This window comes from Acomys russatus, chromosome X (assembly GCF_903995435.1).
Source record: "Acomys russatus chromosome X, mAcoRus1.1, whole genome shotgun sequence".
Taxonomy (NCBI): domain Eukaryota; kingdom Metazoa; phylum Chordata; class Mammalia; order Rodentia; family Muridae; genus Acomys; species Acomys russatus.
In genome coordinates this window covers 29,498,344-29,522,468 of record NC_067169.1, presented here as the reverse complement: position 1 = coordinate 29,522,468, position 24,125 = coordinate 29,498,344, and the positions used below count along the sequence as shown (strand labels likewise).

The following is a 24,125-nucleotide window of genomic DNA, read 5'->3' as shown; positions in this document are numbered from 1 at the left end:
AAGTAGTAAACATCTGGCTTAAAATATCATCTTTGGACATAAAATATGTATCAGTTTTGGAGTTAATACACATTTCCCCTGTGTGAAGACTTCTTTTGAAAAGTTTTCTTACTATTATTATCTTGAACCCTTCAAAATAAGGACAATGGAAAAAAAGCACAAAGAAAATCTTTGTTAATAAATAAATAAATAAATAGCTGGATTTTAAAACATAGAATAGTGGTGACTCAAAAAGATCCACAGGCAGGTGGGCATGGTGGTGCATGCCTTGCAATCCCAACACTCGAGGAGGCAGAAATAGGTGCTTCCCTGTGAGTTCGAGGCCAGCCTGGTCTATAAAGTAAGTCCAGGACAGCCAAAGCTACACAGAGAAACCTTGTCTCAAACGAACAAACAAACGAAAGGATTCACAGCCTTAAAATTAATTTCTCCCCCCCCTCCATTTTCAAATGGGTAATATTTTCATCACACAATAATATGTTCTTCTCTGACTTTTTTCTTCTAAATATTGCTATAAACACGTATGAAGCCTTAATTAGTCAGAAAGGAGTGCTTTTCGATGAGATTTATTGCACATTATTTTGAATTTAATAAATAATGTGTTATACATTTCAAAATTGCTGAGAGTAAATTCCAAATGTTCTCAACACAAAAATAAGCTTTAGATGATGAATAAATTAACGAACTTCATTTAATTACTCCGTATTGTATTCATAAATCATATTATCATTTTTGCCCCACAAATATATACATAGCTGTATTTTTCAACTTACAAAGGAAAAAATAAAATGTTTTCCAGATAATAATAATCAGATGGTGTTGATAATTAAAGTGAGTCAACACCAGAAAATATGGAAAGTTCATTATAATCTAGAAAGCTTTATCTTTGAGAAATTAAAATATAATAATAATGGAAATGGGTGTAGTTTAAAGACTATACAGTTGCAATTGTGACAACTCAACTCTGCTATTCATCATCATAGCCTGTCTTCAGTGGTCTTTTGCAAAATGAACTGTCCACATTTGTTCAGGGAGCAGAGAAACTCTCCAGTAATTACTTCTGCCTTTGTGTCAGATTTAACAATCCCACAGGGACACTGAATTTTATTAACAGCACAGATGCCTGAACACACTGAGAAAAATTCTCCACAAACATGAAACTCCCTGAATCCTCTCTTAGATGAGTGCTCACTGAGTGATTTTTTTTTCCCTTTTGCTTACCTACACTTCTTTTAAAACAGGTTTTACATTTGGAACACAATGAACACCAATAGTCAAACAGAGGGTTTGCAGCTGCACACTTTGTTAAATCATGTTGTTGGGCGAGCAAATGGGAAGGAACTGAAAAATCTAATTGGTCCTGCATGAATTGCAGAGTCCCAAATTTATGATGTCTGGTTTAACATGCATCTGGAGGCCTAAAATTGGTTTCTTCTTATTTCTTATTATATCTACCTTAGTGATAAACATTCTGATTCAGATTTATAACATTCTTTTCTTCCAGACCAGAACCTCTCTATAACCTCATTTTTATGGAAAGATTAAATGTGATTTGAATTTTAAAAAATCTTCATACTATTTTCTACTGAGATTCAGAAATTGCACTAAGTAAGTTCATTGTAAAAAAAAAAAAACCTAAATAATAAAACGTGATAAATTTTGGTGAATTTCACAGACGTAAGTACTTTATTTAAAAGTCAAGTATTCTTCCAAAATTTTCTGAAACTCAGACTTCACATTAACAGTCATGCAAAATTTGTTCTCTTACCCATATCCTGAAAGATTAAGACCACTGAGCCTAACTCCAATAATCTGAGGATACCCTGCTTTCTTTTGCTTTTTGTTAATGAACTCATTTCCTAAAGCATAATCATTCATTTTCCTACTGCCAATGCACATATATATATATATAAACACATACATATTCCCCTCATTCCTTTTTTTTCCACAAAAAAAAGGAACTAAAGTCCCATAGGCCATAGATCTTTACTGAAAGCAATAAGGCTGAGCAAGCATTTAGACTTTACAGGTAAAGAATCAAGCAAAATACAGAAACCCCATTTCCCCACTTTCTATATGTTTACTTTTCCTTCCCTATTCAATCCACCTTGCTCATAAAACCAACTCTTGGAGTTATATTTTTCTAAAAGCTTAAATTATTGGTATATACTGGTGTTACAAATAGCTTATCATCTTTTTCCTATTTTAAATCAAATATGATTTTGTACTTTTAAAATTCATGTGACCTTTCTCTTTTAATACTATTCAAGTTCATAAAGGCTGGACTTCTCTTATACAGTCTGAAAACTATTCTTTGGACAAATACACATTCAAAAAATATTTGTTGAACAAATAAATCCATCAGTATCCTGGAACCCTGTGGGAAATTTTCAGACTTTCATTCTATGGGACCAGGAAATGACAATGGCTTTAAAAGGGTGAAGGCTGGTTATCAGAGCCCACAGAGTGTAACTAAATTACAGGACTATCAAAGGAATCCAGGAAAGCTTGCCTGAGTCCTTTTGTTAGTCATTAGATGTTTCATTAGAAACAAAATGAATAAACCCAAAGCAAAGTGCTAAAATGTGCTGTCTGTCCTTGAGCCGCAGTTAGGTACCTAGGTTCATAACCAAGGCTGGTCATGCACTGTGAGAACAATGAAAATCAATAATTTAAAACAACAACATGATGGCGACAGAAGGTTTCTTGAGTCTTAAAGCAATTATGACTCATAAGAAGCTAAGCGTTAAGACTGGGGATCTATTCCAGTGAGAGTTTTGAAGGGAAAAAATACCATTTGAAGAGAAAGTAGACTTTCAGGTAAAAACACACATTTTAATGTATTGTCTACTTTGCCTAAAGCAAATATTTGCAATGTGCTGTTCTGGAAGAGTTAGTTCTAGTGGATACAATAATTTGTCTTATTTAGAAAGAGAGGGCAGAGGATCTTCCTGTTTTCAGGAGGGAAAAGGTGCTTCCTGAATATTGTTGTTTTCCCTTTGTTGGGGACCATATTTTGCACACAGCTAACAATGGCATATGGATACTTTGGAGAGTGCACAACATGTGGTGTTCTTTCAGTACCAAAGTATTTTTAAAAGTGGATCATGATGACAATAAGAAGATTCATAATATCTCTGGTTGCCTGCTGGAGGCCAAACACTCCCATTCCCATACAGTCAAGGCAAACAGAATTGTCTCTGGTTTAGAGATAACCAAATTTAAGCTTACAGAAACCCCACTAAAACTGATACCAAAGACTAATGACGTTTGATACGCCATATTTCCTCTTTCAGAAAGGAACCTGTTACCAAGCTAGTATCCTCCTTTGTTAAGCCAGGAGAATTGGTCACATTTTTGCTTGTCTTCTATCTCCTTATAAAGTGTACTAGCTTTATATTTTCTCTGGCATCAGAACTATTATGACTTTGGAGATCTGGTGGTAGCTGCAGCATATGAAGAGCTGTTCACTGAATCTCCTGCTTCCTTGTTTACCCTTATATGCATGTTGTTTGATATTTCTGTGATTCTGAACTGTAATTAAAAGTCAAAGTTTTCCTTTTGTAGTCAAATTTACCTTCTTGAATCTGATGAAAACCTAAGAACAAGTAATAGCATTTTTTAAAAAAAATTAGAGACTTCCTAGAAAATAGTGTATAAAGATGATATAATTATTGCGCACACACACACACACACACACACACACACACACACACACACACACACACACACCCCTACTAGGGTATGCACTGGCTAGTTCTTATGTCAACTTGATTCAAGCTAGGGTCAACTGGGATGGAAGAATATCAACAGAAGAAATGTCTCCATCAGATTGGCCTGTTGGTAAGTCTGTAGGACATTATTTTGATTGATGATTTATGTAGAAAGGCTCATATTACTGTGGTGGGGACAACTTGGGGTGGTGGTCCTATGAGAAAGAGGTTGATGAAGCCATAAGGAGTAGGTCAGAAGGCAGCACTCCTCCATCACTTCTGCATCAGTTTCTGTCTCAAGGTTTCTGCCTTGACTTCCTGCTCTTACACCTCTGGATGATGGGCTACAAGCTGTACACCAGATATACTGTTTTCCTCCCAAAGCTGATTTTAGTCATGTTGTTTTATCACAGTTATAGAAACACTAAGTAAACTAGCATTGTAGTCCAACATTCTAGAATATAATCCATTCTTTTCTTGAGAAAATAAGAATGGCTTTTACTGTAAGGTTTAGATCTTCTAAACAGTTTATTTGTTTATCTTAACATTTCTGAAACATATGAGAATCTAGTTTTGGAATGATTTGATAGGATACAATGAGTGTTAAACAGGACTGTCATCATAACCCATTGAGACCCTAAAAGTGGAGGTATCCTGGGACTAACTTAGAAGTCAAAAGTGCATCATTAGGAGCTGAGCAGATGGCTTAGAAGTTAAGAATAATTTTTCTTCCAGAGGCCCAAGCTTTGATTCCCAGAACCCACATGTCAGCTCACAACTCAAAATGCATATAGGCAAAACATTTACAAACATAAAATAAATGAATCCCATTTAAGGTACATCATTAATAAGACTCACACATTGGAAAAAAGTGAAAAATTGAGAGATAATTGGTGTATTAAAACCTTCTGCTAATTTGATTGTCTTTAGCATTTTGAGTTTTAATCTTTGGTGGATATGAACATCATCTGAGGGATTTTTTTTAAGAATTCACATTCTTAGGCACTTTTAATGAGAAGTCCAGGTAGGGCTGATGGCATCCCAGAGGCTTCTTTAAGAGACACTACTTTACATGGCCCAAGGAGTGACTTCACTGTCAAATAATAAACTTGAAAAACATGGAGTTTTTTGTAAAGTAAATAAGAGAAAGTTTGAAAATGGAACCTGCAAGTTTTCAAGAGCATTACCTTTATCTTTGGGAAATATTTCTTTCTTTTATACACCAGAGCAGGGCACATATTGAAGGTAGGCTGCTTTGTGATTGTATTAGGACAAGGCACAAGAGTGAGATAATTGAGGTCGTCCTAGGGAGCATGTTGTTAGAGCTGGAGCAACAAAACCAAGAATAGTTTACTGGCAACAAACAATCTTGTGAGGACAGCAAGAAGATCAGGAGCTAGGTTAGCTACCAGCTAGGAAGATGAGCTGGTATTAAATAACACGCCGCCTAGGCTATAACTGATTATAGCAATAGTTTGGCAATATTTTGAGAAACCTTATGTCAAACATTTGAAATAAGACACTTGCTCAACTATGTTTGTATCTTTACTCATAATATCCAGAAACTGAAAACAACTGAGAAGCCCCTCAACTGAAGAATATATAAAGAAAATGTGATACTATTTATACATTGGAGTATTACTTAGCTGTTTACAAAATTACATCTACTTGCCATTGCAGGCAAATGAGGGAACTAGAAACATTCATCCTGAGTGAGATAACCCAGACTCAAAAAGATATTCATGGTATGTACTCACTTATAAGTGGACATTAGCTGGAAAGTAAAGGAAAATTATGATATAATCCACAGAGCCAGAGAAACTAAGTAACAGAGAAGGCTCAAAAGGGACACCTAGATCTCCCTGGGAAAAGGAAGTAGAATAGATCTCGAGGGTGGAATGGGGGTATGTGTGGATGAGAACAGATGGGTGCAGACAGTGAGAAGAGTACTAAGAGAGATGACTGAAACTGGGAGTCATTTGGGAGGAGGCAATGTAGAAACCTAGTGCAGTAGAAACTCCCATAGTGAACTCTCTTAGTAATGGGTGATATTGAGCCTTAACTGTCCATCTTCTATAACTACATAAGGGACATAAATTCAGCCATAAAACCGTCAGCCTACAATATGCCCTGCCTGCAAATTATGCTGGAGTAATGGTGGTGGGCAACTTGTGAGAGTGGCCAACAATGACTGGTCCAACTTGAGACCCATACCAGGAGAGGGAGCCCACACTTAACAGTGTGTGGCTGGGTAGAAACCAGAGGCTGGATAACCCAGTGAGACCCAAGATAGAACCAAATATGACTAGTAAAAAGTCAAGGAAATGATTCCTAATGATACTTTGCTATACTCATAGATTGGTGCCTAGCACAGAGAGGCATCAGTTGAGCAACTAATAGGAGCAGATGCAGAAACCTACAAATAAAAGATGAAGCCAGAAGAACACCAAAAAAGATGAGAGCAAGATTCTAGGAGCCAGAGAGGTTGAGGATACCATGAGAGCACAACCCACAGAACCAACCAAACAGGACTCATATGGGCTCACAGAGAATGAAGCAGCAATCCTGGACCCTATATAGGTCTGAGGTAGGTCTTCTGCATATAAGTTATGGTTGTGTAGCTTGTTGTTCTTGTGGGACTCCTAACTGGGATTGAGGTATGTCTGACTCCTTTTATTGTGAGTGGGACCCTTTTCCTCCTACTGGATTGCCTTGTCCAGCCTTGATAGGAGGGGTTGTGCCTTCGGTATGGTAATTTGATACACCATGTTCATTTGTTATCCCTGGGAGGCCTGCTCTTTTTTTTTAAATGAAACAGAGGAAGAGTGATACTTGTGTGTGGGAGGTGACTGGGGGTTGAAGGTAGGGGAAACTGAGGTAGGGATGTAATGTATATAAAGGATAAAAATAAACTAAAAATTCTTCAAAGAGTTCACACTTTTACATGGGGATATTTAATAGTTGTGAATTTATTCTCCAACTTTTTGGGGTCAGGGTATCACTGTGTAGTTCTGACTGGCCTAGAACTCACCATGCAGTTCAAGCTGGTCTTAAACTCACAGAGATCTGCCTACCTCTGCCTCGAAGTACTGAGATTAAAGACATTCACACTGTATCCAGTATTCTCCGACTTTAAGCATGGGAGAATAGCAAAGTAGAAGGATCCAGAGGGTCCTAGAAACCTACAAGAAGAACATTATGATAGGCAGATTTGGGCCCAGGGGTCCCGCTCAAACTATGGCACCAGCCAAGGACAATACAGGCCGTAAACTTTAAACCCTTATCCAGATCTAGCCAATGGACAGGACATTCTCCACAGTTGAGTGGAGAGTGGGGACTGACTTTCACATGTGTTCTGGTGCCTCGTATTTGACCACGTCCCCTGAATGGGGAGACCTGATGGCACTCAGAGGAAGGACAGCAGGCTACCAAGAAGAAACTTGATACCCTATGAGCATATAAAGGGGGAGTAAGTCACCCTTAGTCACAGTCATAGGGGAGGGGAGTAAGGGGAAAATGGGAGGGAGGGAGGAATAGGAGGATACAAGGGATGGGATAACCATTGAGATGTAACAAGAATAAATTAACAAAATAAAATTAAAAAATAAATAAAAGTTTTTTTCCCAAGTCTCCATTTAAAGAGCCTTATTTTTCTTGACCTAAATGATCTTTTTTGGTAATATAAATCATACCTATAAACTGAGTGGAGGTAGGGGCCTACTTTGTGGACCTAGATAAGCACACACACTGAGTAACATCCTAAATCCAGAGAAGGGTGTCTTGAATGTATTAATTGATGCATCATAGTTGGAAACAAAGGTACACACATAAGGAGCTCTCCTTTAAAACACAACAAAATAATTACCAGTCCAAATTTGGCCAGACCAGGGGAAAGAGTAAAAAAATTAAACTTGTTCTTATGGAAACAGTACAATGAAATTACTACTTTGAGTCTAGTCATATATACCCTATGGAGAACATACTGCACACTCCATGCCACATCTGGACTCCTGATCTCCTGACCCATGGACAAGCACAGGCATGGCTTTATTTGACATGGATCTTCATGTAAACATTGTGTAAATTGTTAGGAGTTAAGTGCTCTAGAATAATTTCAATTTACCCTTGTGCAAATCCTACCATTTCTTGGCTGTTACACATAAATCAACTAATAAACATTTAACTACAGGGCCCCATGGCTATTAAAATACAAAGCTAGGAAGAGAATGTCTGAGGTATTAGTAGTCATGTTCATCCTTGTGTAAACCAGCTGATAGAGTCCTAGTTCTGCTACCCACATTTCCAAGGACAGTCTTTGATACTGAAAATCTTATAAGGAGGTGTGGCTGGACAGCAGTGGCACATCATGTTTTTACTACTGTCTTAAATTGGCCCAAATCTACTGGATGGTCCTAAGCTGCAAGATTACACACTCTGCTCTCAGTTGATTCCAAATAAGCAAGCCCAGTGTCCTGTTTCTTCAGTCTGAAGCTGGGATATGGAGGAGATCAACGGCAACATTGTCTGGATCATCAGCTGTTCTATTCCTCTTTCTGCCTAAAATCTCAGTGGCTGAGTAGGAAAGTCCATGTTTACCAAACATTAAGAAGGCATCATAGGAAATGCCCATCTGCATTGAGCAATACCAGCCAGGAAGGACAAAAATATAATAACTCTTTCCATCTGTGTGTAGTGCACACATATGTTTGGCTCATATTAAGTCCAAATCTGTACTAGATTCCACTTGGAGAAAAATGGGTGTATCTGCAGCTACAACTTCAAATGATTTCACATTTTCTGAATAAAAATGTTGCGAAGGTGCTGAATAAGGAGAGGGCTAAATTGAACACCAGAAAAAAAAAGAGCTCCAAGTAGCAGATTTAAATAAATTTTAAATTTGTTTAATAACTAGTGTTTAATTATACACCCAAATATTTTTTAAGATAAACTGTTACTAGCCTGTACATTAAAACAATAGGAAATGACTTGATCCTTGTCACTATGTATCCAATGCTATAGCTGTTAACAGCAGTAGTGAGGTGAAGAAAGAGATAAGAAAAGACCTATATGGCAATGACTTTAGCATTTTGTTTTGGATCATGGTACTTTTGACAAAGCAGAGTCCAGAACAAGTGACAGTATTTTGTGAAATGCAGATATGGTTTTGAGTAAACCAAAGTAACGTTATACCTACTGACACATGGGACCATAATGTGTGTTTGTTCATCCACTAGCATGTTGCAGCATTGAGACATTGAAACTTTTAGTATGGTGCCTGGCGTGGTGGCACACACCTTTAGTCCCACACTAGGAAGGCAGAAGCAGGCGAATCGCTGTGAGTTCAAGGCCAACCTGGTCTACAACTAAGGTCCAGGACAGCCAGAACTGTTACACAGAGAAACTCTGTCTCAAAACAAAACAAAATGAAAAAAAGATAAAGAAAGAAACTTCTAGTATGGTAACTTGAGGAGGATTGCTAAATGTTCTTTGGGTGGCAAAGATCAGTAGGAAGGATGTTTGGGGTAGATGGTAAGATGGTTACCTTTTTTTGAGGCAGGGTTTTGATTACCTTTTCTTGAAATGAAGTTTCACTATGTAGATTTGACTGGCCTAGAGCTTGCTCTGTAGACTAGGCAGGCCTTAAAATCACATAGATCTACCTGCCTCTGCCTCTTGAGTGTGGGCATTAAAGGCCTGTATCACCACACCAGGAATGAGGGTTTATCTTTGATGAGACAGTGATGTATAGGTGCTTTCTGTAACTTGAAACACTGTCCTGGAGGGAGAAGAGAGGCATTTGTTACTCAGAAAAGTTGTTAGGCTCCTGAGGCCCCTCTCTAAGATTATAGGAAAAAAATGAAAAGTTTCCGGGGAAGAGAAAACTCTTTCCTGGAGTGGCTCCCACATTGAGCAAGAAAATTCAGTAATTCAGCCATTATAAATCATTACACAAATTTTGAATGGGACTTTTCAGTGATACAGCTGTCTTTGAGAACCAATGTTCCTGCAAGTAGCTTCTATACCCATGTGCCTGTAAGCGAACCTGATGAATTCATTGATTTGCCAAGATACCCTTGAGTAGAATTCTCTCTTTGTTCAATGGTCTGTCACCAATGGCAAGTTTGAGGTGAATAGATAGATGTTTGTGCATCTCTCCCCAGGAAAAGTCACACAGGAGATAGCAATTTTAAATCACGCACAGTCAGTAAGTTTACTTTTAACAAAGATCTAAAACGGGAGATCCAGAACCAGCCTAATTATTATCTGAAAAAAGATGCAATTATCACTTCCATTATTAGGCATTGCCTTCCCCAAAGGAGAAAACACAAGACCGGGAGAGTATCTGATTTGTACTAAGTGGGGAAAATATGTTGTATCTGGATGGCTTAGGTACTAAATAGAATCTATATATGCGTATAAATTAGGGTGGGTGGTAGGGAGAATTGCCTTTCCACTTTCTTTTATCCTCTAAGAGATTCACTGAAATTTAGTATGAATGGAGAAAAAACTACTACAGTTCTAACAAATGTTAAATAACTTCTTATAATCACTTAGTAATATTGGGTCTAAATCTAAGTCTTCCTGGCCCTCAGAATTGATATTTATCTCCATAGCATTTTATCATTAATGGCTTAGCTTCCCTCCTGATGTATATCTTTCATCTGACTGTTCAATAACCTTACTGAAATGAGATATCTTTTTGTTGTTGTTTTATTATTCTTTGAAGTAAATCAGTTATCAATGGCTTTGTTCCAGGATTGTAGAAACTTACATAATTATCTATGTACCTAATTATCCATCTTTTAATTACTGCCCAGAGATCACCATCACACCTTTTATAGTACATATGTTTGCTTGTAGTTTTAAATGCTTCAAACATGGTTTGGGGGTCACCACAGTATGAGAAAGAGTGAGAATCACCGTTCTAGAATATAGTCTGGGAGAATGTACCAAAATAATTTATATGTCTTGAAAGGACCATGGTGACATTATGCATGTTTCTCTGGGGATTAATGCCATGCATGGATTTTCCAAAAGCATCAGAAGTCCTTGTCAACAGAGGTCAGCTTTACTAAAACCTGTGGCTTTCCCTTTGGCTTCCTGACATAAGAAAATTTAAGTAATGAGTAATAATAGACTGGCTTTTACACTCTGTTGGTTCAAACCTACATTGTGAATAAGATTCACCTACATATCTAGCCAATTGTTGAACCAGTCAATCATCTCTGTGGAATTGCCTAAAACTATATAGGTCTTAGCATTCTGAAAATGCCCTACAGTTTCTTCTGCTCATGGAAGCAGAGGCTAATGGTTGAGATTGTGCTTGTGAAATTGCTCAAAATTTCTGACAGTTCAGACTCTCACTGAAGGTTTTAAGGCCACAGGTATTTCAATCTTCCCTGTTATGCTTCCTAATCAGGTTTCTCACTTTTCTTCTAGAATTGGATATTTACTTTGGGAGAGAAGGGTTCCAAGGTCTAAAAGCAGTTTGAACTAGGCACCTTGAAAGGAAGAATTTCCTCTTGTTCTCAAGCTGTCCAGAACATGAGAAAACATTTTAATTAATCAGGAAGGAGTTTTGAAGTTTGGGAAGAAAAGAAAAGTTGATACCTGAGTAGTACTCCATAGTGTATATGTACCACAGTTTCTTTATCCACTCTTCTACTGAGGGACACTTAGGCTGTTACTCAGCTATTAAAAACAAGGAATTCCCGAAATTTGTGGATAAATGGATTGAGCTAGAAATGATCATAATGAGTGAGTTAACCCAGAAGCAGAAAGACTCAAATGGTATATACTCACTTATATCTGCATACTAGCCCAAGGGGCATGTCCCACGAAAGCCTTCACTTACCAGGAAACTGGGACAGAGGGGAAGGCATCCTATTGGGACTCTAAATGAGGGATGCATAGGAGAATAGCAAAATAAAAGGATCCAGAGGGTCCTAGAAATCTACAAGTAGAACAATATGATAGGCAGATTTTGGCCCAGGGGTCCCGCTCAAACTAAGGCACCAGCCAAGGACAATACAGGAGGTAAACTTTAAACCCCTTCCCAGATCTAGCCAATGGTCAGAATATTCTCCACAGTTGAGTGGAGAGTGTGATACGACTTTCTCACGTACTCTGGTGCCTCACATTTGACCATGTCCCCTGGAGGGGGAGACCTGGTGGCACTCAGAGGAAGGACAGTAAGTAGCCAAGAAGAGACTTGATACCCTATGAGAATATATAGGGGGAGGTAATCCCCCTCAGGAACAGTCATAGGGGAGGGGAATAATGGGAAAATGGGAGGGGGAGGGAGGAATGGGAGGATACAAGGGATGGGATAACCATTGAGATGTAACAAGAATAAATTAATAATAAAAATTAACTCGGAAAAAAAAGAAAGATTGTATTAAAATAATATGTCTATTGTCTTATACATATTTAGAATGGCTAAGCTTTTTGATGTATTTTTACTGGGTTATACTGTATGGACTTTAAGTCTTGAAAATTTATTCCCTCTGTCTAGTTGAAACATTTTTCCTTTGAACAACATTGTTAAAAAAAAAAAAAACTCAAAAAAAAAAAAAAAAAAAAAGAAAAGTTGATATAGTGTCAGAAGGAACACTGGATTTTGTGTGCTCTCCTGGTTAAGTTTCCTTTTGGTGAGGAAACTGAGTCGGGATGATGAGCTGGTGAGGTTGGAGAGAGCTGTTTTGTGATCTTAGAGGACAACTTAAATAAGGGAAGGAAGTATGGCTCTCATGTTGTCCCAAGATACCGTCTTGTTATTCTGTCTCTATGTCATCACTTGAAGAGCAAATGGATGGATGTTAATGCAGGGGTAAGTTACTTCCAAATGCAGAAAAATCTATCTATTGCTAGACTGTCAGATGAACTCAAATACAAGTAGTTATTAAGCTTCCATATATTTTGATGAACAATTTCTTCTTTTCCTTCAAGTGTGCATAGGAGGGTCTTAACTGAGTTTCATGTGAGCCAATCCATTGTATATTTTTTTATGAACTCTATCGAACTCAACAGAGCTTTCCAGAGATTATGAGAATTTGTTATGTACACAGTACATTTTCAATGCCTTCATAAATTTATTCCCAGATGCTACATTTTTGAAGGCCCTTCTCCAAAACTATCCTCTCCGTATCACTTAACTCAGCTCCTGCTCAAACCACCAGCATAGTGCATGTCAGCTCTTCCAACTCTCACAATCTTACTTTTCTCTAAGAATAATGGAATCATGTGGTTTCCATGGCATTTAACAGCACTTCCTTGATTTAGTGCTTAATTCTGGTGTGGGTGCTTATGTTATAGTCATCACTTCCTGCATTAGGTTAAGTCACAAAACTAATGGATATTTGGAGACAGAATTACAAAATGATGGTATAGTTTTCCTGGGTTATAAGATATAAAGATAAACATGGTCTAGCTGTGCATATAGAGAAAGGATCACAGCTTTTCATAACTAACAAATATGTGTTTCTGGGGCTCATTAGCACTGAGTAAAATAACCACAGCATCATCATGGTAGCATTTAGGTAAGTCTCATTTCAGTGTACATTTTATTTTCAGTTCTGGCATCTAAATAAGGAATGTTCTTTATCTCATTCTATGAAAAATCATTCCATAACTAGAATCTGAATCCTTTGAAGCTCTTGCATCGGGCCCCAGTATGAGTCAAGGATGGAAGGCAATGTGGGAAATGTTAGCCTTTTATGTGTGGATAGAATTGGTCATCAGACAGGATTGTTTAGGGGGCACAGTTGGGTGTCTGTCTAGAAACCTACACTCTACCTACTCTCAATGGTGTCTGCAATGTATTAGTAGAGGGACAAGAATGTCAGTCCCCATGGGTTTTCTATTACAACTCCAGCACTATAGGAAGGTAGGAGACTGAATCATCAACACCTATAACTGGGAACTGAACCAAAAGTATTTACAGACATTTTGCCTCCAGTGCTGTAAACAAGTAGGTTTCAGCTCATACAAAGGTTAAGGATGAGGCAAGCAAAGGCTTTGGAGATAGAGGTTGTTTTGTGCAGAAACAATTCTATAATTATTGATGGTTTGAGAGAGTGTGACAGTTGGTTTTAAATGTCAACTTGCCACAAATTTTAAAATAACCTGAGCAAGGAGACTTAATGGATGAATTGTCTTAATTTCCTTAACTGACATGGAAAGACCCACTGAAAATGTGGGTGACCCCATTCTGGTAGTATCTCAGATGCTTACAACGTCACAACAGAAGGAAGATTATTAAATCTTTGCTCACTTGGGCTTTCCTCTTGCCACAGAGTTAATTTATGCTGCTGTTGTTGTTGCTGCTGAGTCCTTCACTGATGTTAGAGAAAGCTTTTTGGGCTACCAACATAGGTGAAGAACCAATGGCTCTCCAGGAACCCTCTAAGCCTTTGACACCAGATTGGGATTGATAAGGCACCCAGCATTCTAGACAGAAAAAAGACCAACTTCTAGGTCTCTCTGGTATTAGATAGCTGCTGTTAGATGACTCTGATGGCGGAGGTACACAGCCATAAGGCCCAGACAATAATACAGTTCTCATCCTTTCAGGAGGAAGTCAGAGTCAGACAGCTAGCCAGAAAGCAGCATTGTTCCCTCCATGCTTCTTAGCTGGGGTCCCTGCCCTGACTTCTCTATGACGGCTTGCAATATGAAAGCATACGCCCAAGCACATCCTTTCCTGTGCAAGTTGCTTTAGGTCCCAGTTTCTTACCATAGAAACTGAATGAAACAAGGACTGCTGAACTCTCAGAAGTGATCTAATTTAAAGGAAGAAAACAACTACCAATAACAAGACAACAGACATGTCCATTAAGTAATTGAGTCTAATGCCCCTCAAAACTGTAAGCACTAACTCAGATTTTAACAGCATTTTGAGAAAACAAATGATAAAGCTATGATTACTTCTCTATTCCTTTTTTTTTTTACTATTTATTATTATTTCTTAATTGGTTATGCCTCAGTAAAATGGAGGCTTTTTAGGGCAAGGGTCTTATCTCATTCATCCTGGATATTTAATGCTCAAGGTATTGTCTGGCTCATTGAAAACTCTTAGAAAAATCATTACACTTCTGCAGTTCAATTTGCCAATGACTTGTGTTTCTTTCTTTCTTTTTTCTATATTGGATAATATTTTATTTTTTAATTTTAGTTTATTATAATGTATTCAAATACATCCTGAATGTTATCCCCTTGCTTATATCTTGTCCTTTCCACAGTCCCTCCCTCTTCCGCCCTATTCCCATCTCCTAGATCCTGACAGAAAAGGACATCCTCCCCCATCATATGACCACAGCCTATCAGGTCTCATCTGGATAGCCTGCTTCACCTTTCTCTGTGTGTGTGGGGGGGCAGGACTCCCCACCAAGGGGAAGTGATCAAATCAGGGGCACCAGAGTTCATGGCAGAGGCACTCCCTGCTCCCCAACAACCTAGGAGAATGAGATGTCCATTGTCTACATTTGAACAGGGGGTCTAGGTTCCCTGCATGTATTGTCCTTGGTTGGTGCAGCAGTTTGTGCAGGTCCCCCTCGGTCAAGAGACTGCAAGATGACTGCAAGCCAGCATTATATGACTTTCTCACGTACTCTGGTGCCTCACATTTGACCATGTCCCCTGGAGGGGGAGGCCTGGTGGCACTCAGAGGAAGGACAGCAGGTAGCCAAGAAGAGACTTGATACCCTATGAGAATATACAGGGGGAGGTAATCCCCCTCAAGAACAGTCATAGGGGAGGGGAATAATGGGAAAATGGGGGGGGGGAGGAATGGGAGGATACAAGGGATAGGATAAACATTGAGATGTAACAAGAATAAATTAATAAAAAAAAGGAAAAACAAAACAACAACAACAAAAAAACCACACAAACAACAAAAGCCAAAAACATAAAATTTGTGTTTCTTAAATGTGGCACCTCTAGTTCTTCATGGCCAAGAATTTTTTCCCTCAGATTTCAGCAACTATCCACAACTTAAACTCCTCAGAATCAAAGTAAAGAGAATTGTGCCACATTTCAGAACCAGAGATATCACAGTTGCCTCTGGACCTATGTCCAAAGAATATATATCCTTCTCCAATATAGAGCAGAGAAACCTTTGCAAAACAAAAAGAAATGGCAACAACCTGACTTTATTTCTGCAGTGTACAATGCTAGGTATTTACTAGAACAAACACCACTCGGGGCCCAAAAGACTAGCTGAAGCAGCTGATACACTGTGTTACTTTTTATAACTCTCCTTTCCAGCATCATGCTCTACATATGTCCCATTCTATCAGGTCACATCAACTTAGGTCATGTCCAACACTGCATCGCACATCAGACAAATGGAATATTATGCAGAATATTGTTTCCTTAACAATGAAATTGACATTGAAGGAATGTGTCTGATTCTTTAGGAAAACAGTGATACTGCCACATATCCCAAATGAGCACCTTGCTGCATTCCATAGTAGACAGCTAACCTGGAACAAGCTAAGGAATTACCAGGTCTGTGAATGAAATAAACAGTAAAGAACCAAGTTATATAACAGTTTCTTAACCTGAATGACCATGGCCAAAGAATGGGGTGTAGTGTGCCAGCATCACCCTGCACTATTGAATTTTTTCACATGTTTTTCTCACATGATATCCATTGGTACTTGTTATAGAGGCATAAGAGTCTGCACAATTGAAATGACTGAAATGTGGCCCTTTAAAGAAAATATTCTCTGATATCTACATCTTTATTTTACATAAGAATATCCACAGATGGATATCGTGATCTGTGTCTTATAATTTTGTAGATCATGAAACTTGGTACATGGAACATGATAAGAGCCAAGGCTTTTTGGCTAAATCTGTGATTTAAAAAAATCTGTGTCAAACCACTGGCCAAACTGTCCTCATTTCTACCACAGACAGAATTCTGCCTAAAAAAGGGCAAACTTGGATGCAGGCAGAGTTGATGGCCCAAATCTGCCAAGACAGGGTAAGCAAGTCCTCAATAGTTCCTGCATCACAAATATGTCTATCAGGTATATTGTGCCAGAAGGCTGAAGATGATGCTCCAACATTATAGAGAGTTTTGGGTGACTATTTAGGTAGCAAACAGTCAGTCATCTCATTTGGAAAGCTACTAATCTGTACTCCCAGTATACCCAGGTAATCAATTTTATTACTTCTCAAGTCTCTAATGGGGTTAAAGACCAGATAGTTTAGCTTTAATATTAAGCTTAGTTGGTTAGAGGTTAAGATATTTTTAGGTCTAGATAGATGTTTTAAGTTGATAATGATGAGATATGATAGATACAGATTTACAATCAGAATTTTAGATGCACCAAGATAGGAAAGATGTTTTCTTCTAGGCTGTCAAATACAAATTGCCAAAACATTAAGAATGTAAAATTTATATAACTCCTGATTGTGTCATGGCTCTTCTTGCTATAGGTAGTTTGTTATGTATTTGTGTAATAACATAAATGTACACCTAAAAAATAAAAAATCTGTGTTCTTATGCTTAACTCATGTATGGCAATAATTGAGATACAAGGCAGAAAAAAATAAGAACCTGGCACAACCACAGAGAAATGGTTATCAATATTGAGAATAACAGGACATTTTTCTAAGCTTAGAGATGCAAAGACTCTAGAGGACACATTTGAATATAATGGTTTAAAATGAGAGCCTAGGGATGTAGCTCTGTCAGTAGTGTATTTGCCTGGTATTGATGAAGCCTTGGCTTTCATCTCCAGTACCACCCCCACTGAGAGTGGTAGCTCCTTCCTGTAACTACAGTGTCCAGATGTTAGAGGCAAGAGGCTCAGAAGTTCAGTATCATGTTCTGCTACATATGGAGTTGTAGACCAGCCCAGACCAGAGATCTTGTCTCAGAAAAAAAAGGAAGCTCAGAAATTTTCTATCACAAATTCAAGCCCAATAAAAATTAAGAGATAAAGGGCTTAAGTTTGTATATTTCTTGAGAAGCACGAATGAGGTTAGGATAAAATCTCCTCTCAGCCCAGAGTACGCTGTTGATGATGAAGCTGATGCATTGAATATTCTGTCTATGGTTTAATGAAAGAATTATTGAAATGGGAATTCATATACTATGTTACGGTCCATGCCAATTAGACTGAAGATCTTGCAATTTCTTTATTTAATACATTTGGTTATAGGTTTATACAATACCATCACCTGTCCATAAACCTACTTGATATACGTTTGTTGTGAATCACACTTGTAAGACCATGGAACCTTGTGAAATGTTCCACTTACTTTAAGATTAAAATAATAAAGAAGAAACCACAAAGTCATATATTCATACACATCCTGTCCTGAAGAGTCAAGCATCTCTAGGACCCAAGAAATGAAGAGATATAACCAACAATGGCTTACCTGATACTGTAGAGTACTTTGCCATTCTTGGAAATACGCAGCAACTTGTTGTCAGTGGTGACATCATGGAAATTGGCCCCTTTCTCATTGGCAAAGAACAAATCTGGTTTCCAAATAGAATCCAACATAGATGGATCCAAATCCAGGGAATCATCCGGGTACTCACTGTATGCCAGTCGTGAATCATTCCACTGTTGTCTCAGAAAAATGTTCACTCGATAGTCCTACAGAAATTTTATATACAAGAACCACTTATTGCCCACTAGGCTTAAGAAATCTATTTATTTTCCCTCTCCCCTTCTTTCTGTTTTGATAAAGTCTTTTTGTCTGATCAAACATGTCTCTGTACTCATTGGTCAAAATAAAACATCCAGTTCCAGTAAGATTTGGGGTGGAGGGGAGGAAGAAAAAAGATTCGACCGAGTCAGAACACCAATTAAGCAAGTTGATTTTCTTGATTGTTTATTGAATTATTAATTCTTGATTGAAATAATATTAATTTAAGATGATCTTTCTATATAAAAAGGTAATGATGAGTACAGAAGTCAGTCTGTCATGGCAGATTACCAAATAAATCAGATTCATTTTCTAAATCAGAAATGAAATTATTTTTAAACTCATTTTTTGCTTAGATGCTCTATATAGAAGAAACACAACCTCCTGAAAAGTGGGAATGAATATCTTATAAAATCATGTAATGATAGACCAATATTGTTAAAATCATAAAAATATTAAGATGCTTCACATTGACAAAATGATTTCCTTCACAATTAATTACTTTCAAAACTCTTGAATATTTCATTGAATTCTTTCAATGTGTTAAGTATAAAGTAGACTGCTTGATGCTTCATTCTGGTAGAAATTGTTCATGTTTTTCCAATATGAAAACTTTCTGACAAAGGTTTTCACCCTAGTGGGAGCCTTGGGTTAAAAGCCTTGCCATTCTCACTTGATGGGAGCATTTCCTTCTGTGCTAATGAATCAGCATGTGACTGTGAGTACTTTTCTAGGGGCTTGTATTCAGACTTCTAGATTCATGGAAGCACTAGTTAACTTGATCTAGACTGACTGAGGCATCATTGGGAGTCCCTAGTCTACCAGGACTGTGATGTCAGATCTAATCATTCTTGTCACTTGTAGTTATTAAAGGTGGTAGACATATTTATTTGTTTGTGTTTCTTCTCTCACCTTTCAATTAAGCCCTATTGGCTTCATTTTCGCATCTTTGGCATGTAATTGTTTTTTGATCATTATGTTTCTTAAATGGTGATTAGTCTGTCTTGGTTTAATTGAAAACTTTCTAACTTTAGGCTCCTAAAATCTCACAATACCATATTGTTCAATCTGCCAGATACCATGGAAATCACTAAAGGATAGAATATTTTCATTAATTCTTTCATGGTCAAAAGAAAAAGTTTTAGAGATGAGGATATAGTAACCTATTAAAATTTTATGACTTTTTAAAAATACAGACTTCTGATAATCAATCTACAGAAAAATTTGAATGCTATAGTTCTTGGGAAGGGTTCCTAATGTAGCCTGGAACAGCTACAAATCATATAGCTTTTAACCATTGCAAATCAAGACCAAACCCCAGATCTTTTGGAAAGCCTGCATTATTAAAAGTAATTAACTAAGTTTATCCATTATACATCATGAACATTCTAACTTGAAAGGGTTTAAGAGGTGACATTTATTAGCCACCAATATTTTTTATACCCCAAATCTTCAAATCAGAGTGGATGTACTTCAAACGTACCCCCAACCTGTTAGCTCACTGGCTGTCCCAGTGAGCGATGGAGTGAATGGCAGGGTTTCAATTTTCTCATCATTCATTTTTGGAGTTGTCCAAAGAGACCAGAGAACTGTAGTCAGAAAGAGATTATTAGGGGTTCAGTATCTCTTTGCGAATGGATGTTTATTTAATCATTAGATATTTGTGTGAATAGTGAATAAGAAAGCCTGATCTGTGAAAATTAAAGAAGGGACAAATAAAAAGGCAACAATATGGTGTTTGTATTTGTGTTGGTATATGTGAGATGCTCTTAAGATTTTTGAAGGAAGGAAATGAGGACTCTCTGATTTATGCTGCTCCTTCCTCTCTGTTTCTTGGAATGAGAATCAATTCTTAACGGAAGTCTTGGGGGTGGAGAGTGTTTGCATGCTTGTTTCAATTAGGAATAGGAAAGAAGAAGCTCTCTTTCCCTAGATAAATCTAGAGATACTCAAATTCCAGGAAATGAGTGCAGCTGTACATAACAAAAGCAAAAGGGCTAAATATCGGACTATTCAGAACACAACAGCCCCTTCACTAGGAAGTACTTTAGCGTGCAAAAGGCCATGGGAAGCCAGCTAGAAATCAGTGAGAAATAAAAATCACAAACATAATATCCTTGTCATCCTCCTCTGCCCTTGAGAATAATTTACACTTGCCTATTGACCTACCCCAGGGGATGTTAAATTAGTGACATGATATATTAAAGTGATGACTTTAAAAAAAAAATATCTCAAAATAAATCATTATACCAGATCTCTAATAGTGTTACTCAATATTTCCTGGGTTTATATTTTGAATTTTATATCAAGAAAATTTTCTCATTTGAAAAGCTACTAACCTGCACCCCCTGTATACTCAGGTAATCAATTTTATTCCTTCTCAAGTCTCTGATGGGGTTGAAGACCAGGTAGCTTAGTTTTACAACTAGGCTTAATTGTTTAGGGGTTAAGATGTTTTTAGGTCTAGATACATGTCTTAAGTTCATACGGATGAGATATGATAGATATTGATTTATGTTCAGAATTTTAAATACACCAAGATAGAAAAGATGTTTTCTTCAAGGCTGTCAAATACAAATAGCCAAAATACTAAGAATTGTGTGTCCTGATTGTGTCATGGTTCTTCTTGCTATAGGTAGTTTATTGTATATATGTGTAGTAATATAAAAGTATATGTAAAAATATTTAATAAAAAATAAAAATTTTAAGCATTTCTTTCTTATGTTAGAATTTTTTAAAGAGCACCAAGACAATTATATTTTATTTCAACCATTAAATGTATAAAGTTCATTTAAAATAAATTCTTCATTATTTATAAACAAGAATATGTAGAAAGAAATATATTTTAATCCAACAATATATGAAATAAAATATATACCACACCTTTTAATTATAAGTAGATATTCTTTTGGATGTGCAGTCTTTAAGGTTTATCCATAATTTTGTTAATGATGAGATATAGATAACAATCCTTAAAAGTACTTAAAATTAGATAGAGACAGACAAGAATATAGAGAAAGTAGATTGCCAAAGAAATGATTTTTCCGCAATGTCTGTGTAATTCTTCAGGTTTACTATAGTTTTCAGTATATGATAAATGCATTGGAACGTGTAATACATTAATGCATAGTTTCTGTTTACTTACAAATAAATTCACGACTTAATAATACAAATCATAGGAGAGTACTTATATAATTTTGTAGTCTTTGACTTTTCTCCTGCTTCCAGGCTCAATAAAATATTAAAGGGAAAGTAAACACTGAGAAAGACGTTTAAATGCAGAGTATATTCTCTTTTACATTGCCAGCACTCTCTAAGGACAAATTCTACTTCAAATAAATGATATATTTTCTTGTACTAAAAATTGTTTCTATATTATTGGCTTTCTGGGCATTGGAAAAGGTAATAGAAACATTTATATTATATATGTGCATATATTTCATTTTAAAAACAAAATACAAATATAAATTTCATAATCTTTATTGTGGTCTTAACACTAGCAATATGAATACCTACATTCCATAATAGTCCTTTATGTCAAATTTAGAATTTTTCAAGTTTCTTTTCCTGATACCTTCTAAAGCAATGCCTACTCCATAAACCTTGTTTCCTTTAGGTGAATTATTTTGCACTACTATACATAGCTTTGAATTTGTACATAAAGTTGGGAACATTATTTAATAAATATGCACACCGAACTTCATCATTACCTCTTATTGCTTGGTTGTGTGTACAGTTTTCAACCTAGTTATGAATATATAACAGATGACAGTATGTTTCCTTGATTCTCCAAAATGCTTATGTCATACTTTGGTTTTTAAACCTACCTACACTACAAAAACACTTTCATGATCCCAAAACTGACTGTATTAATTATAATCAGAGAACTTGCATTTTAAATTATGTTGGTAGGTAGGTGCTTTGTGATGAATGTGGCCTTTCATATTTCACTACAAATTTAGGGAGTAAGTTCATTTCATGTATCATCTTAACAGAATATCAAGTTTATGGAAATATATTGATTATTCTTTAAGATGTCAGAAATAATAAACAGAATAATATACTATATCTTGTTGGTTAGTACCTTTCTGTGGTGTGTACATTCAGCTATTGAATTAAAGGAAACCGTTATGCTCTTTCAGTGGTTATAGCACAACAGGCATTCATGTCAGCTTCTGTCCACCTTCTCATCTGCGTTCCTCAGAAATTCAATTTCAGATCAATGGCAAAATAACTCCATGGAGTGTAGCAGGAACTGGCAAATACATTTATGTACTTTTATCTATTCTTCACATCCACTAAATATGCCAAGACTCAGAATCTACTGTTGGGGCATGGGTAATACAGAGGCACCTACAAGCCCAAATCACACAGAATTCACTGACATTGCTCCAGATAGCCATTTGAAGCTTGGAAGAAAGCATCTCATCTCCATTTCTGATGCCTCAGTCTTTGGAATATAGTGGAATGAAACACCCTTAGCTGTTATTTATGTTGTTAATATTTTCTAGTTCTGCCTCAACCTTAAGAAAGACAAGGTGGTAAATATATTTCTTAACCTGTAAATTCAATAATTGTTAGCAACTAAAGAAAAGGAGGAGAGAAAAAAAGGAAAGGATAAAGTACCTATCAAAAACAGAATATAACCTGTCTCAGGATATGTTCCTTCCTGGTCTCCTAAGTTTTGAAGACTATTCAAAATTATATCTCCTGCTAGGAGCATCACAAGAATCCAACTAGCCAAGGCCCAGAGAGGCCTGCTGATCCTGAAATACCAGCTAAGGACCTTGCATAGACCTACACAGATGCAGCTGATGGGCAGCTCAGTCTTCATATGGGTCTCTAGTAAGGGGAAGGAGGGAGGGGCTTTCTCTGACATGGACTCTCTTGCCAGCTTTTCGATTATTTCCCCTTGGTAGGACTGTCTTGTCAAGTCACAAGGGAAAAGGGCACACTCAATCCTGATGTAGCTTTATGAGGTGGGGTGGATTAGAAGAGGCACTCTCCTTTTCTGAGGAATAGGGGGAGGGGATGGGGAAGAGGAAGGAAGGGTAGGATTGAGAGGTGAGGAGAGGTGGGACTATGACCAGGATTTAAAGTGAATAAATAAAAAAATTATATCTGCTGAATCATCATAGTACAGGGCCAAATCCATGGGCTTCTCTCAATATTTATTATTGAGTAACATATCATTTTGATGCTCCATAAAACTGATTTGTTCCTTAAAGTAACAATATACTATCCTGTCAGTGCATATTTTCAACACTTGTATCAAAGAAATGGTTCTGTAAGTAAGCCAATACTTTGTTAACAGGCAGCATTAACAATAACATAGTGTGATTTCATTAACCATGGATTGAGGCTGATTGTATGGTACCATAGGAGACTTGAGTTCTTGAAACAGAAAATCATGTCTTCTTTAGAAACAACCAACTAAAACTAAACCAACAATAATGCTACTTCTGTCCGTGTAGGAGAATGAGGTGTAAAGAAACAGAAGAAAATAAACATAATCAGAAACTCAGTTTGGAAGCATTTTTGGAAAAAAAATAGTTGCTGAAATGTCAGAGAAAGCAAAACTATCACCCACAGAAAACACAAATTGACATGCATAGAAGTTCAAGTTTATGACTGCAACTAAAATTAGTTGAGGTTCTGTTTAATTTTGACCAATATTTTGAGTTCAGCTTTGGGGATGTGTCAGCAAATTTATGGATTATAGAACCCTAGAGTTTTGATAAA

The 24,125-nt window shown here is 37.0% G+C and overlaps 1 protein-coding gene across 3 annotated transcripts in view; it reads right to left on the bottom strand.

The window, feature by feature from the left end:
* Glra2 (glycine receptor alpha 2) overlaps positions 1-24,125 on the bottom strand; it is a 217,055-nt gene that overhangs the window by 137,414 nt on the left and 55,516 nt on the right. For all 3 annotated transcript variants that reach the window (XM_051141583.1, XM_051141582.1, XM_051141584.1), the window contains one exon: positions 18,108-18,331. In XM_051141583.1, the coding sequence (XP_050997540.1) occupies positions 18,108-18,331 (224 nt within the window). The remainder of the gene's footprint in view (positions 1-18,107; positions 18,332-24,125) is intronic.